This window comes from Ptychodera flava, chromosome 14, assembly GCF_041260155.1.
Source record: "Ptychodera flava strain L36383 chromosome 14, AS_Pfla_20210202, whole genome shotgun sequence".
NCBI lineage: Eukaryota > Metazoa > Hemichordata > Enteropneusta > Ptychoderidae > Ptychodera > Ptychodera flava.
Genome location: NC_091941.1, coordinates 12,833,529 through 12,850,936, shown reverse-complemented (window position 1 = coordinate 12,850,936; position 17,408 = coordinate 12,833,529). Strand labels below are relative to the sequence as shown.

Sequence of the window (17,408 nt, the reverse complement as noted above, 5' to 3'; positions counted from 1 at the left end):
TACTAGCTAAATCAGCGACACCGGTTGTGTTGTTGTAAACTATCAAAAAAGCCTATGGGTTGGCTTGCAGTGGCACTGCGGCAGTGACCCTTGACCTGAGCACATTCGATACACACTACAAGTACTACTGCGATATCACAGCTAGGTACATACATACCAAATTTCAAAGCAATCAGAAAAGTTATTCAGATAAAATTATTTTTTAACCAAACGTGAAAAATTGCCATAAAACTAAAATATGAAAATTTCACCACAATTTTAACAAGAAGTCAAGGCTAGGATCAAGAATACTAGTACTAAGTCTCAGAGCAATAAAACAAGAACTTTAGGAGAAAATGATTTTTTGACAAAAATGGGGAAAATATACAAATAACCACATTTTGAAGACACTCAACCAGAGTTACCTCTACGTACACACATACCAAGTTTCAAAGCAATCAGAAAAGTTAACTAAGGGAAAATGATTACCAAAAATGCGAAAAGTTGCCTCAAAAATACAAATATGAAAATTTCACCACAATTTGAAAAATCTTACTGAGGCCAGTCCTAGGATCATGTATACCAAGTTTCAAAGCAATGGGACAAGCAGTTTCTTCAGAAATTTTTTTATCAAAAAATTGACCCAAAAGTCCAACTGCAAAAATTTCACCACAATTTGAACAAATCTAAAGTCACCATAAAAACCTGCATACCAAGTTTCAACCATGTCTGGCCTGTGGTTACATAGTTCTAGCAATTGGCTGGATTCTCCTTTTTTACCTCATTTGCATTTTTTGACACTGACACATTCATTTGAACAAATTCACATCTCCATCCCTGGGTGCACCTTGTACATCAAATACTAAGATGACTGGTGCTGCGGTTTTGGAGTTTTTGATGTGGACAGACATATTCATCCGTGCACACATACATACATACAAACATACAGATGCCATTGACTAACCATATACGCTCTCTTTGGTATATATACATATACCAAATGTGAGCTAAAAAGAACACAAAATCAAAACTGCAATACATGAGACAATATTATTCAATATTATAGAAACCTATCTCCTTGAGCTCTCTCATCAGTCTGCCAACACACCCAGCACACAAAGTATCATAAGAATGGAACAAGATACTCACAAACAACGTCCTGCAGTTTTTTGGTTTATTCCTCCTTCAGAATTTCATACTAAATCTCATGAAAGGTACACATCAAAAATACACACAAACTTGTGACCATGATTTTTTGTTAACACTATGAAACTCTTTTGACTTGTCAGTCTCAGGGAAAAAGCAAAACTGAACTATACACTGCACCTGTTTGTAAAATGTGTAGAGTATGACAGTAAAAACAGGCAATAAAGAGCTAATGATCTCACTAGAGGTGAAAGGTCAACTGTCTAAAGGCATTGGTGACACTGTCAAGCAAGCTATCATTTGCTATTTATAACAACTATGTACACTTACTACTTACATTAATCTCTTAAACAGGAACTTCCACTATAAAAGCCGGATTATCGTAAATCCATGCAAATGTAAAAAAGCCACGCTACTGATCGGATGTGCCGCCTTTGGTCCCAGAATCCCATAATTTTGCCATGTTTCAGGCGTGCATTGCCATCGAATCTGGATATGATGTCTGTGAATGCATAGCGACTACACTTGAGTAAAAAATAAACTAAAAAATGTTCCATTTTTTGTCTTAGAAAGTATGTGTTTCAGAATGTGTTCCCTGTACAACCATTTGACCCCTATTTTGCATATGTTACAAAGTGCCCATCATGATTATTAAAATTCATCATACAGTCAAAGCGATGCTATGAGAATTCAAAAACTCCCGCCCAGGGTATGCAAATCGCTGCATCATCAGTAATCTCCCTATTGTGCGCCCACGGCCCTGTAATTTCATGTTTAAATGAAAGACATGTAAGTTGAAAATGTCACTTTGTTTGAAACATGGTGACTACATACACTGCACGGAAGAAAGATGTCATTATGTTCAAGGATGTTCATGAGACTCGTCATGTAACACTCAATGTGACCAAGAAAGCTAACGATGGTTGATTTTCTTGAACATTGATGTAAAACAAGCGGCTGGAATTTATAAAACATCAAAAACATAAATCAAATTCTACTGATAAAATACTGTCTTGTCACCTGTCACAAAATGCAAGTTTCAAACCTATTCCTTTGCATTAGTGTTGAAACTCTGCCAAGGCTCCTCACAAATGCCAACATTATACCCACAAACAGACACAAACAGAGTTAAGTACATTAACAGGGTACATTACCAAATAAGCAAACATGTGAGCAAATATTTCATAATACATAAACTTGTACAATAACGTATAAAGACCTAACATTCACATAATGCTATGCATATAAGTACAAAAGAAAAGCTCTATTACGTTTGTCTATGATCTGGTACTTAATCATATTACCTCCTGGTTACCATCTGTATCATGAAATATCTACACCAATCACTGAGAATGGTCAATTAATATTTGAAGGTGATGGTATTTCTTCACAGGTCCATTTGTGTAACACTCTACAGACAGTATTGGACAACATATATTATTCAACAAGCTTAATGTCTTACAGTTGTTCCCATTTTATCATAAATTCTGGTACATGATTTCATTTGTTATGGATTTCGGTGATAAGCGCTCGGAGCTGCTGAATCATTGATTATGACATTATTAATGACATGCTTCATGTATGTCGTGAAAGATCCTGTATACAACATAGATACATAAATACTTTTATCTCTTTGAACAGAAGTGAAAAGAGATATTTTGTGATATGACAGCAAACATTTAAGAGAAACATTTTGCTTCTGTAAGCTGTTGCACATCAATACTGACGTACGTTTCATAATATGTTATTGTGTTGAGTGAGCTGCGGTAGTGTAGAACAACTCAAAACAACATTTTGGTGATCCATGGTAAACATAGCAGTCCATATTCATACTTTATTATACAGTTGCACATTTAGTCTAATATATACAGTGGTCTGTTGGACTACAAGCATGGTAACTCACAGTCTGAGCAATACGATTCATAGCCATAGGACCACCGGACTTTGCAAACCCCTGTATTGCATTAACAATCTACTTAAATATATCTTATTGTAAATACATGTTTAATTCAATGATAAAAACTCCCCTGAATATTTTGCAAACAAATCTTATTCTAATATTTCAATATTACAAGAAATGTTGTATTTCACTTAGAATCTCTCTGCTTTGTTCAGAAGGTTTTTTATAAAGTTTTTAAGATGTACTCTTAATGTATCCACTCATTAATTTCTACATAACTATATATAGAAATTCCAATTTGACACCATTTACCAATGACAGCACATCAAAAACACACATATGGGCTATACACACACACATAGAAAGAAGGTACATAGCCTATGCATGAAAGTTTGAATTTTGTTGGTGGTAATTACAAATGCTTTGAGTCAGACGTCATTTTCAAAAAGAAGTTGTACAGATAATACAGCAATCTCAATAACAATTGAAATGCATTATTATCTGCAAATCGCAAGTTGCTTTGAAGGAGAAAATGGAAACTGCCATGCTTTGTTGCAAAACAACAAAACCAATAATTGCAAGGCTCACGGAAATTATACGCAATTAGTTCATTAATATCTTTCTCTAACTTTGCAATTTCAGGGCAATGGTGAGTGTGAAAGGTGTTGTCAGTTTTCAAGTATTGCTTTGAAAATATTTTAGTAAGTTTTAATGAAATAGTAATTATAAATATCTCTTTTTAAGTTTTATCCACCTTCACTAGTATGCAGTAGTGACTGAGAATCCCTACATACATACAAGTGTGTGCCCTGACACTTACATAAATATGGACAAATATCCACAGTCAAGGTTAATGCTCTGTTTAAAAATAAAGTGTTAAGTTCAAAATAGCTCAACATTCCTGAATCAAGTTTTCTCTCACAATGGCATTTCAGTAGTGACTTTATTTTAAGAGAGCTTCATTCATTTTGATCAAGTGATCTGTAAAATCACTCCTGTTCTGTTAGGATAAACTTTTAAGGTTACCTTTTTAGAAAAATCTGCAAAACTTGTAATAAATATCTCCCATTACATTTACGTGTGACCTTTTGAAGCAGTGTTTTGATGATACGTCTGTATGTATAAAAGGAATAAGAATACGTCGGTTTCGAGTTGTTAGAAAACGCACGAATTTTTAACATCGGTCGCATGGGGACGCTCGAGATTTTGCAAAAGTGAGGGCTAAAATTTTAGTCATGGAGGGAAGTCGCAACATTACACGTGAAGACGTCCGCAAAATGAACATGAAAGAGCTACGAGAATTTTTAAAAGCAAGCAAGATTCCCCTTTCCAAAGCTAAAAAGGCTGAGTTGGTAGAGCTTGCTGAGAAATCCATTGACCTCGGATTAGAAACTAATGTAAAACATGTGAAAGAGGCTCCCCACCATACTATCCAAAATGGGTTTTTTTTGTGTCGAGTTTGTGTTTGATTCATTTTGAATATGTGTTCCTACATTCTTATCCGATTGTTTTTGTTAATAAAAAATGTTTGTTTCGTTTCGGATATTTGTAGGGAAGTTTGGATTTGTGTGTACGGTAATGTTTTGTTCGTGTGGGGAAAGCTTATTGCGAGAATCAGCCGGGCCTATGGTGTGACAAAGTTGATAGAGTGACCCTTTAACGGTTGCGTTTCAAAACCCGAGTATGGTTTCTCATCAGTCGCAGTGTAGATTCTTTCCTTAGTTTGTGTTTGTGAAAATTTATTTTAATGCATTTTAATGATCTTGCTCTTCGAGTAGCGAGGCAAGTTCCCGTTTTACATGCATTGACAAGACGCCGACATCGAGACTGTTGCCGTTTCGTTTAGTATTATAAGAATCATCGCACTCTAATAAGGTCGAATAATGTTGCTCACGCTTATGTTTTGGCGATGTGTCCGTCGAATTCGGCAGAAAATCACACGAAAGGAGCGATTTTGAAGCAAATTGAGTACCAGGTATGAATTTTGAAAATGATAGGGAACGAACGACAATTACATGATAGATGAACTTGCTACTTTTCACAGTAAAATCGAACGTCGAAGATGACATGGTGGCATAATCCCTATATGTAGGAAATATAGTCATTTGGTTTCCTGACATACTCTTTCTCAGGCATATGTACACACGTCTATGGGGTGCATAGTCCGAGAGCTCAATAGATCACAAACATGTGGAAATTATTAGGTACCAAGCTAAGTTCACGTCGTATCATCCTTATCCATTTCGATCTCAGGCGTTTCTCTTTCTTAATCGGGGAAACGGTGGAAGGTCATGCTCTTCATCCATGGGTATTTGTCGAGTTTGCCGGCTTTGCAGTAAAAGTTTGGCATAGTCAAACGCTTACGGTGACAACAGAGCAGATGAAAGTAGACTAAACTTAGGTTAGGAATACGTAGTCTGTGTTATCGCAATGTACGCAGACCGGAGTCCAGAAAGTAGCCCTCACTTCCGGTCAAAGGAAGAGCGCCCCTAGTGGCGAAAGCTTAAAATCCTTGAATTACCGCATGGTCTTATGGTAACTCGAAACCAACGTATATCAAAAGCGGCAAAACGATAAAAATAAAAAATTTGGAAAATATATGACTTTACAGTATTTTTGGATGAATTACCTTCATATTTGAAATAATTTGTATCAGAATTGTGACAGTACCACCATACGCCTATGATAACATTCTGTCCTGTAAGAATTGACAGAGTTATGATGGCAGTATGTGATCATTGTTTAAGCCATTTTATTTCAGTCTGTTTCCTCATCTGTGCCTTTAATTCTTTTCTGTATCACACCATACCAAACCCTTCTGATCCCTCATTAATTGCTAAAGTGAGTGACCTCTTCAGATGTTCAAGGTCATCGTATGTTGGCAGGCAGAGCTGGTTGAAACTAGACAAAATAAGAAGCATGAAGGTTGGTAAAATCTTTGTGATCAAAGTGAAGTATGACTTCTGTAATAAAGTATAGAAATCCACGAAGACTTTGCCTTTCCATTCTGTCAGGAAATTAATGCTAGCTTTCTCCACATCATTTGAACTTTCAAAGTTCATGTAAGAAAATCAAAATTTTAACATTCAGTTTTGATAGGGTTGATGTTCAGTTGTGGGCACAGTAAAGGCAAGACAAATACTTGCTTAATCTTTGTGAACGGCAGAGTGCCAAACATTTATAAATTATGGAATGATGGTAGACATACAGACTGACCCAGATGCTGTAAGAACAAATTGTCCAAATATCAAAACTGTACAGAGGCATGCCACCACAGTGGTAGATATGCAATTGTAAGCAACCTTTCAAATTTTCATTGACAAATGGATGAAAACAATTCATTTACAGTGAACAGAAGCTATGCTGTGTCTTCACTTGTTCACCCCCAGTTCCCAGTAAACAGGTCCACAATCACCATTGATAACAATGGGTTTAGGCCAAACTATGTTGATGAAAGGTTAAATGGTATTAGGGATACGATGTGAAAGTTTCTGGACTCTGTCATTTTACCAGAGTTCCTGTTAGATCACAATGCAATCACATTAGCGGATGGTAGAAATTTGACAAGGGTTACGACACAGTCCCCATTTACCTAGATGGATGGATAGATGGCTTACCAGGTATGAGCTGTGGGTAGATTTCCATAGGTGGGCACTGCACTGATCTGAAACTTGGGCACAAGTTCTGAAAATCCACCTGGTGGTAGCTGGGAACAGCCGGTTGTGAACTGTAACAGCCTGGCCATCTCGTCTTGAGTGAAACCAGCTACAACAGTCCAGAACCAGCCAAGAACCTGACAGAGAATGGGAATAAAAAGGGAGAAAAAATTAAACCTGCATACACAGAAAAAAAAATTACAAGTGCCTTCTACAGAAGCTAGATAAAGTAATAAAATCTGGCATTCTCTAAGGTCATGGTCAAGGCAAAAAGCAAACAGTAAAGTTTGAAGTAGACTTTGGCAGATAGTACGGCATATATGGTTCATTACGTGATTCCTAGGTTCAATGAGGACACATCATTCTGCATGTCTGTGTTCAGAGATGGTATGTTTCAAGATTTAACAGCCTATGCAGTGGACTTAGATATCACGTCATGTTATACTGGTAACATTTTGATAAATAAACCAGCCATCTTTGTAAATATTATTGTAAACTGATGCTCATGTTTCTGGAAGATGATTGCAACGTACCCTGTTGAAGTCATAGCCACCGCCAGCGACGATGACACAGTTCTTCTTGAAGTCATCAAGGTCAAATGTGCTGCCCCCACACATCAGGAGTTCCAACTCATTCTCATCAAATATACTGAGAAGATGGTCAGGAACAAAGTCATTCAAACCTGTGGAGAGACAATTCAGATACGCAATTATAACTAACAGTGTCTGCAAATATTTTGGAGCAATATCAACGTCATGAAATGAAGAAAGTTTATCAAAGAGCTGACAGCATATATTATCTCTCCACTGCATGTGATGGTACAAAAAATATTGCTGAAGTGTCTCAGAATAGGATAAATGAACAACAATTTTGTTTTCATCTATGATACCCAAAGTGAGACTTAAGTGCCTATAATTGGACCATTGAAAATTAATCATGTGTCTGTCTCTCAATGTCACAAAAGCTGCTCTTGTTGTTGTTGTTGTTTTTGGGTCATACTTCAGTTATACTTGGACTTTTTTCCATACACAGTCGGGACTGTTTGCAATTCACACTTGCATTTATGCTTCAGTACATGCAATGACAATAACAGTAGATACAAACATTTACCTTTAAGAAAACTTTCAATTTCTTCCTCGGTACTTTTACTGAATTTGTACATTGCTAACACATCTAAGTACTGCATCTTGTTGTCATTGGTGACCGGAATGTTTGAACCATTTGATATCAAATCCACTACCTGAAATTAGCTTATAAGAAAGATATCTGTAAGCAATGTGCAAAATCACTGTCTACAAACGGGTAAAATACTAGACTATGAATCTGAAAAAACAGACAAGAGTAATTTCATCAAAGATACATTGACTTGTGCAAAACACGGCAATGCAACACAGGTCCTGGAGTAAATTTCACCTATGTGATACAAATGCACAATTATCACCAGTGCAGAGAGCTGTTTTATGATACATAAGTTATTTTCATTACTGATCTGGTATTTCCCTGTAAAATGTAGCACTCTCTAACACACAGTAAAAGATGGCAGAGTGAGTCATTGTATGTCATAAAAATAACATTTTTGGTCAGGAAAGTATCATGCAAGGTCATGAGGCTCTCATTTGCTGCATATTTTTCGAATTGTTTGAAAATCTAAAGTTATGGGCTCTAGGACAAATGCACATGCCATGGATGACAGAAAAATGTCTTTCAGTCACAGACACCACGAAGTACGGTAAAATGAAGAACAAATCTATACATTACATGTCAGCTGTTATGGGGATAGACAAGTGGATCTAATGATGACCTTTACTCACATATGAAATCTGCACGTTAAGATCAATATTTACATGCTTAATGAGAATTATGATATCAGATTTCTAATGTGATAAGATGGTTGAAACTCTGTGTGCATGCAGTGTTACTGTCAAAAATTGCAAGTGAATGTAGCCACCATGAATTCCAAAGACTGCATAATTAACTTTTGCAGTCGACTGTTTGCATCTCAAGGTGCTCAATAACACTAGTGACCTAAGGTACTTCTGGTTTCCTGGTACAAAATTCCTCATCACACTTCAATTCTCACAACACCATGACAACAAACACATCATTCAGAACTGCATCCGGAGTGTGAATTCTAGGAGTAATCTTTTCCTGGCAAAAGTGCCATTCATGTCACTGCAAGTAATCTTGAACGTCTGTAATGGATAAGCAGGTCGGGTCACAGGGAATTGTGGGTGGACAGGCTGATGCAATTTTCATCATTGGGGAAATCAAACAGGAAGTACTCCAGCTTTAAAGGGCTCTACTTAGAATTGATCAGACACCGCAGAGTTACCACATCAAACCACTCACCGTCTCAACTTGACCAGACTCGTTGTATTCCTCCTCAGCAAACACCAAATCTAAATCTTCAACATCATTCTCTAGTATGTATTTAATCTTGGTTACATATGTGTCTGGATCGTCTGTCTCAAAATACTGCAGAATAAAGTCACAAAAATCATTGTGATACACAAGTTGACTGGAACTTGTTCAGCAATCATGATTACTTGAAAGTGGAAGTCAGACAGTGTCTTCCTTGTTACCAAAGTTTCACCAACACATCCAATGGCTGTTTGTAAGGATGTCTGGCATTGTATGAGAAATGGTGTCATTTGTGTCCATTGCAAAGATGCGTTTTGAGACACTGAACATCTAGAAAGCCATCTTAAAGGTGAAAGATAATGAAATAAAGGATAGCGTGATTCACATGAAGGATACGTTGCCCTGGATTGAGGTTGAATTGGAGCAGTAACATGCTACATATCAATGATTAGAGATTTCATATTGCAGTAGGTGTGTTGCACATACCATAATGAGATAGTATGTCGTGAACATGAGACCTAGGGTTGCATGCCAAGAGGGTGACTTGTTTATGAAAGGCAAAATATCGAACATATGAGCTTCACACCTCAAATAATGCATCACAAATGAAATGCAAAATGATTACAGAGAGAATGTGTGCAGTGTATATGTGGTCATGTTGTGCACCAACAACATAGGGCATTGCATATGTGAGACAGAAAGTTCAAGACAGCAGACTGTATGAAGTACAAGCATTCACTGCTCTGACACTAAAACAGTACACCCTGTATGTACAATGAATTTGTACAGTTTAGAAAAGACAATCTTTGTGAAAAAAATTAAAAAATCAACTGACCAAAGAGAAACAATAGAAAAGTAGAGAAACATCAACCTGATAATGAATTGAAGTGTAAAATAGTCTAAATTTTCTTTGAACTGGAATCGCTTTTTTGGACAAATACAATCCACTGACCTTGTAACTCACTCTTAATCCAATCAACTGAGCCAGGAATGACCTTGTGAATTTAGCTTTCACCAGCTGTCTGTAACCTTGACCCATTGAGGATTCATACAAACATTTGCCGACCATTTTACCTGCAAACTCATAGTACTTCATTTTGGATAGGTGAGGGGGTCGTCTAGGGTTAGGATGAACCTGCAATACGTAAAAGTGGAACATTATCCATATGTAAATATGGTGATACTTTTCCAACCATTGCACAAGGAGCTCAGGCCCCATTTTGATACTTTGGAACAAATACATCAGGTTGGAATTATCTGCATTATCTGTCGCATGTTTAGTATATACATTTATGAAATCAGGAAGTATACTGAAATAAGCAATGTCCTGCGCTGATATGAAAAATATTTTTAAAGGTTTCACTTTCAATAGAAACCTTGCTCCAAAATGACATCATATATTGACACAATGATAATGGTGGAAAATGGGTTTGAAGTACATCATTCTGATACCATAGTGGCAGTCACAATAAATTCATTTATTTCACACTTTACACTGAAAACCTTTCATGGTAATGAGGTGTTTTCTAATTACATGTAATTGTCCAACAGAAATCTGAATTTGGTTGGGTATTAAAGGTACTGAATTAAACCAAGCATTTACAGCAAAGGATTGTCATAGAAGAATAGAGTTCATTTCATCTAGATATCACTCAGTATGATTAAATTTTGTGCATTTGTCAAATTTACTGGTCAAATCAATACTCACCAATGCCTGATTGTCATCTTTAAATCTCTTGAATAGTTTATTCTCAGTGGAGAAAAGAGCACAACAAACAAGCTCGCACCATTCCCGCCGCACCCCTCCCCAGTCTAAACCCTCTTCTCCAGCAAACTCGATTTCAAAATTCTTGCACCAGTCTGAAGTTGAAAAGTGTTTAGTTGCCCTCATAGACTGAAAAAAGAATAACATACAAATCTAAATATAACAGAGATATTAGAAATGACTGTATACATGTAGCTGCATCAATAGGACAAAGTGTTTTGTGTTTGATTGCCCTTGATGGGAATAAGAATGAGAACCTACTCGCTTTGAATGTTTTTATGATGACTGGACTTGTGATCAAACTAAACTTATCTTCTTGAGCTTGATCATGACCAGGCTGAAATATTTCATGTCCAGTATTTATTAAGAACTTACTTTCTATCTTGATTTCAGCCTGACACAGCAAACTTTGAGTCAGAAATATGCACAAACAAGTCATCGTTGATGACACAGTCCCCACTTGTTAATGGGTACTTTGATTACAGGTCCTCAGAGAGGATAGAGTCCTCTTCATTAGGTCTGTGATAAAAATACTTTTGAATAAATTCGCTTGATACATGTCTGAGTTGTAGTTCAGGACATGAAAAAATCGTAATAAAATGGCCACACGGTGGCCATATTGGATCGTATCACAAAACAAATAAATGTGCATATGTATGACATAGGTCAATGTTCTTGTAGCAAATTTGATTAAAATTGGTTGAGATATGCCTGAGTTATGGCTTGTACATGAAAAAATCATAACAAAATGGCAGCACAGCAGCCATATTGGATTGTATCACAAAACAAATTAATGTGCATATGTATGACATTGGTCAATCTCCTTGTACCAACTTTGAATAAATTCGCTTGATACATGTCTGAGTTATGGTTCTGGACATGAAAAAATGTAATAAAATGGCCATACGGCGGCCATATTGGATCGTATCACAAAACAAATCAATGTGCATGTGCATGACATAGGTCAATGTCCTTGTATCAAGTTTGAATAAAATCGGTTGAGTTATGCCTGAGTTATGGCTCTGTACATGAAAAAATCGTAACAAAATGGCCGCACAGCAGCCATATTGGATCGTATCACAAAACAAATTGATGTGTATAGCTATGACATTGGTCAATGTCCTTGTACCAACTTTGAATAAAATCTGTTGAAACATGCCTGAGTAATGGCTCTGTACATGAAAAAATCGTAACAAAATGGCTGCACGGCAGCCATATTGGATCGTATCACAAAAAAAATTGACGTGCATATCTATGACATTGGTCAATGTCCTTGTACCAACTTTAAATAAAATCAGTTGAAACATGCCTGAGTTATTGCTCTGTACTTGAAAAAATTGTAATAAAATGGCCGCCTGGCAGCCATATTGGATCGTATCACAAAACAAATCAACGTGCATCTGTATGACATATGAAGTAATCCTTGTACCAAGTTTGAATGAAATCGCTCCAGGCATCTCTGGGATATCTGCGTGAACGGACGGACGGACGGACGCACGCACGCACGGACGCACGCACGGACATGACCAAACCTATAAGTCCCCCCGGACGGTGTCCGTGGGGACTAAAAAGAAATTAAACTGAATAAACTGCATAAATTAGCAAATAATTGTCCACTCACACTTTCTAAAATGTCAGATCTCTTGATGTGCAGATTTAGTTTAGAACGACTTCTCCTGCTGTGAATTTGTTGTATTTCTTGAAAGAAGAAGTCTTGTTTGTCTTGGAAAGTTTCAGACCCTCCTGTAATGACACAAGTCTCAGTCACTGAAAAGTGTTTGACTTTTGAAACAGAGAATCAGTAATCCTGGTACATAATTACAGGAGACATGAAATGAGATTATCAAGAATATAAGAACTGGATGCTCCTCAAATTTGGAAAGAAACATGCAGATGATAAAATCTGTAACCTGTATTATATATGCATGTTATGCTCTGTTCACTATTTGTATGATGTGGAGGATACCCATCCATACCTGCTCCCATTTAAGCATACCAAGAAATATGCTAAAAATGTCAGACTGACGCTCTTGAACTTCACTTGACATTGTAAACCTACAATGACAATTCTTCAATGATAAACTGATCTACTGAATCAAAAAAGGTTTTACCATTTGCTTTATCATTACTTTATCATTACTAACTTTGTATGTAAAACTGAGATCTTGTTAATTTTCTTAAAGTTGATTGATATATTATGCAAAAACCTATAGTTTATTGACATACAGTCACGTATGGTCATTCTCAAATGCAAGCGTACAGTGGTGATACTAACAGAGAGCATGTGCTTTCGCTGCAGAGACAATAGAAGTACGGCAAAACTCACCGATATTCTTGAGTAGGAATTGTGTAAATGTGGCAGCTAGAAGGTCTCTTTCCTTACTTGCCAAGTCAATGGGTGGTTGAGCACCATCATCAATGGCGAACATGGGGTGTCCACACTCATTATTGACACCATTGAACTGAAACTATTGAAGGAAGAGGAAAGTCAACACTGGGAGGATTACTTACAGAAGCCTTCTGATCCATCAGTTGGTTGATAAGACACGATTCAGGAAAATGCCACGACAACAAGAAATGCTCTTGTACTCATTAATGTCACATGCTTTAAACTTGCATGTGTAATATTTCCGTTCAAAAGTGTTGCAAAGTATGTGGATGTATAGTTAACGTACGCAAGTACACTTGGTTTAAAAAAACCACAGAGGCCTATATCCTACATTCTACACCAGTATTGTGTTTAAATAATGGTAAAGCTTGTCAGGTGTATCACAATGTTTTTTTACTACAGGGTGCTCAAAGTAATTGAAAAGCTGGCAAAAACGTTATGGTTGACAGAATAATTACTCTATAAATTAACATCAGGATAAGCAACTGCTGACTGACCTTGGTTGACGGGCAAACTCGAAATGTGTACAGTCTCTTGGGAATGATTTTTAAATAGAATTCTTTGATGGTTAGTTGCCTTGGCGACAGGTAACAATAGACTTTCCTTGGTCTTCGATATCTTTCGTTGCTTGTTCCTCGCAAGTAAGCTTCGTACCAGATGTTGAAATTCTTCTTGGCAACATTCTTCTTCACTTTTGCAGCATCACTCCCTGTCGACAAGTTTCAAGGTGTCATAAATTTTATATTAGAATGGAAATACAACTGATGATATGATTTATAGATTCCATGTGATGGGCGACTTGTCATCATGGCCAAACCATGATGATATTTTTACTGAAAATTGGTAACAATTGGAAATCATACTCGGGCACAAAAAATCTGTCAATATTTAGTTTGAAATATGAGACATGGGAGTGTACTTAACATGGTAGCTATAAATGCCAAATGTAAAATTATCTGAAAAAAAATCCATTCGATACAAATACCTGCACTGACAGGCTGACTTTGAATGAAGAAACATATGGTACCCATCATGTATGTGAACAAATTTGACATAAATATTAGAAAACAATGTTTGTCTGATTTTCAAAAAAAAATGTGTAAATGCAAATATTTGTACGGGTCCATTATTTATATATTTGAAGGGTAAAATAGGACAGCAAATGAACATGATAATTATAAATAGCTCAACAAATGGATGAATGAATAAACAAAGGCAGACACACACAAAGTATAAATAAATTTGTACATAAATAAATAAATAAATAAATAAATAAATAAATAAATAAATAAATAATACATAAATAAAATTTGCTTACCACTGAGTACGATGATACTAAAATCACCATTTTTCAGTGTGTGGCCTTCGTAAGTAGCTCTTGCACGAAAACATCCCCTGTCAGACATTTTAATGTGCATCAGTATTTTATTCCTGAGTTCATCTGTGACTTGCCATACTGGTGATGACCAGACATTGTTACTGTCACCAATCTGAGGAAGGAAATTCATTCTGTATAAGAGAAATGACCTTGCACTTGAAGGTTGTTTTGATCCTGATACTGACTCCTGATATCACTTCACAGGTATTACCAGACATAGCTGACATTGCCATGGAATCACCTAGGTAAAACTGATGGACCACAATATGATGTCTTTGTAGAAAGGATTCAAACTTTTGTGAAGGTGTCAGAATTCTTAAACTATAAAAAGTACTCAGTCACGGAAAAGTTCAAAGGGCAAAGCCCTGAAATTAAAGGATCTCCAAAGTTTACATATATGCATTCAAATCTGTGTGACAGCCAATGGATCCATCGGATCTTTATCAAGAATACATTGAAATACGCAATCATCAATCAAAAAGTCCAAGTGTGTATCAAAAGAGATAACAAACACTGTATCAGAGATAAACCATTCAACGATACTGGAGTGCAGCCATTTAGTGAGTCAAAGAATTCACAATAATCCCCCACCCCTGAAATATGGCAGCAGTTCACCAAGTTCCATGAAAATTTGATAAACTAACCTCCGATACTTGGAGGTCATACTGGTTGTAGGTGTTATTCAACTTCTGATTGCAAACATTTCCAAATTCATCTCTGGGTTCAACGGTTAGCTCTTGTATCTCTCCCTGTGTGAGCACAATGGTTGAGTTGTGCTGTAAAAATGCTGTATTTGAAGCTGATACCTCACCTGAAGAGAGAACATTCTTCTAGTGAACAGCTATATGAATTAAGTGTTCATGACGTAAAAATAATTTAATGAATGATCTGCAGTGAAAGTGAACTGCTTTTGGAAAGCACTATATAGTTTCTGTCCATAGTATTTCTTCTCCAAACTGAAGCCTAAAACAAAAGTGTATTCACTATCCTTGTCTTTGTCTATACAGATAGTTTCTATTTCTGTAAAGGTTGTGGATGATACACTGTAGAAAAGATTTATTTCACACAAATACTACTTCCACTAACGCATTGTGGTTTAAGACAAAACAGTTCAACAATGATTGTGATGAAACTCAAATCAGAATGTCTATCCTTGTGAGAATTATGCAAACCGATTGAGAAGTAAAATTCAACAGCCATATTTTTTCACATCTCTATTCCACAAGATGAGACTGAACAGACACTGATAGAAGACAACTGAAAAAAGTTACCTGGGTTCACTATTTTATCAAATGGACTACCCCTAATATGATCGTCTTTCACCATGACTGATATCCAGTACGTTCCAGCTTTGTGAACCGTGAATGTGACCTTGGCTGCATGAGGTCCTGCACCACTCTGCTCACCAATTTCAATCGTAGGGTTGATCTTGATGTCCTGCAGGGTGATTTTAACTGTCAGCTTATCCGAATCTGAGATCCGATACCGTGTACCATTCTTCCTGTGACACTAGGAAAACAAAACAGAGGAAACACTGTAATTGCCAACCATATCACTGCATTGAAATCTGCAGTTTGGACTGAATTGAAAAACTGTGGTGCAGTTGGTTTTATACTAATAACCCAGCAGTTTGTGATCTCCACTGAGAATTACTGATGATACTTGGAAAAAGAAGGCAGGTCTATTTAAGCATGATTGCTTCAAGGAATTAAAGAACAGGAAATCATCAATTGAGACGGTGTAATAAGATTTTCAATCTAATTTTCCGGGATGTCGGTTCAAGCAGCCCCGGGCACAGGATAAGATGGTGTCATTATTTACAATCATCCTAAACAAGATTATATTGGATCATAACCAGCAAATGATAAAAGCCTTACAGAGTTCTACCAGACTTCTGCTGCTAAAACAATTCCTGTGGAGGCGATTTGCTAAAATTAAATTTCCCAAATAAATTTTGTTTCCACAACGGACAGTAAATCTAGCCTAGAGGAACAGACCATTGTGTTTTACATCCTTGTAAATGAAATTCGTTCAGTGAAATGTCATGGGGTTGTGTAATGACATCGATGACCCTATGCACTTTCAATGGAGGAACTCCAAGTTACTTTAATTATATTTTATGTTCAAGTCTTCATCCCCAAGGCTATGTGATTCTATTGAAAATTCTCATATCTGAATTCCCTATGGCAAGATTTGGGCCAAGAACGATTGAGCTACATGCAGAGATGAGTTTAATTTTTTTTGGCTGTGTCAGAAGTAAGATGAAGTGTTTTGCATCTCGTTGGTTGCCATGCAAGATTACCTGGTGTATAGGTGCATTTGCATGATCACACATTTACCGGTATGTACTTTGAACTCAGTTTGCTAAAGTAATTTTTCATGTACTGTACATTATAATTGGACTCTGGTTCAGAAATATCAGTTTTCAGAGTCAAATGACTAAATTGACAAATTAATAATCTATTATTATTATCATTATTCTTATTATTATATCACTGTAAGGGTCCGTAAATTGTTGCCCGTTTTTTCTTTGTTCTAAAAAATGCATGGCACCATGAAGGCTGTGGCGTCAAAAAATGCTAGGTCACAAGAGGTTATAATGCGAAGGAGAGCATATCAATTTGAGTGATTTATAACAGTACACAACACACCTGCACTGGGTCTTTTGGTTCACAGATATGATTTCTTTCAGAATAATGTTGTTCAGGTCAAATGGATGATTTTACACTATCATGTATTGTTATCTTTGAAACAAAGACAGACTTGGTAGGCTGTATTTTGAGGTTATTGCCAAACCAAATTTCATTAAAAGATTGCTGTCACTTGGTCTGCTT

The 17,408-nt window shown here is 36.5% G+C and overlaps 1 protein-coding gene across 2 annotated transcripts in view; it reads right to left on the bottom strand.

Annotated features, from left to right (window-relative positions):
• Positions 1-1,136: 1,136 nt before the first annotated feature.
• LOC139149405 (apoptosis-resistant E3 ubiquitin protein ligase 1-like) overlaps positions 1,137-17,408 on the bottom strand; it is a 29,892-nt gene continuing 13,620 nt past the window's right edge. For both annotated transcript variants that reach the window (XM_070721149.1, XM_070721150.1), the window contains exons 5-17: positions 15,846-16,083; positions 15,219-15,385; positions 14,515-14,686; positions 13,694-13,905; positions 13,134-13,275; positions 12,429-12,550; positions 10,751-10,936; positions 9,995-10,177; positions 9,031-9,156; positions 7,792-7,921; positions 7,215-7,363; positions 6,643-6,818; positions 1,137-5,926 (exon numbers count right to left, since the gene is read on the bottom strand). In XM_070721149.1, the coding sequence (XP_070577250.1) occupies positions 5,824-5,926; positions 6,643-6,818; positions 7,215-7,363; positions 7,792-7,921; positions 9,031-9,156; positions 9,995-10,177; positions 10,751-10,936; positions 12,429-12,550; positions 13,134-13,275; positions 13,694-13,905; positions 14,515-14,686; positions 15,219-15,385; positions 15,846-16,083 (2,106 nt within the window). In that variant the 3' untranslated portion in view covers positions 1,137-5,823. The remainder of the gene's footprint in view (positions 5,927-6,642; positions 6,819-7,214; positions 7,364-7,791; positions 7,922-9,030; positions 9,157-9,994; positions 10,178-10,750; positions 10,937-12,428; positions 12,551-13,133; positions 13,276-13,693; positions 13,906-14,514; positions 14,687-15,218; positions 15,386-15,845; positions 16,084-17,408) is intronic.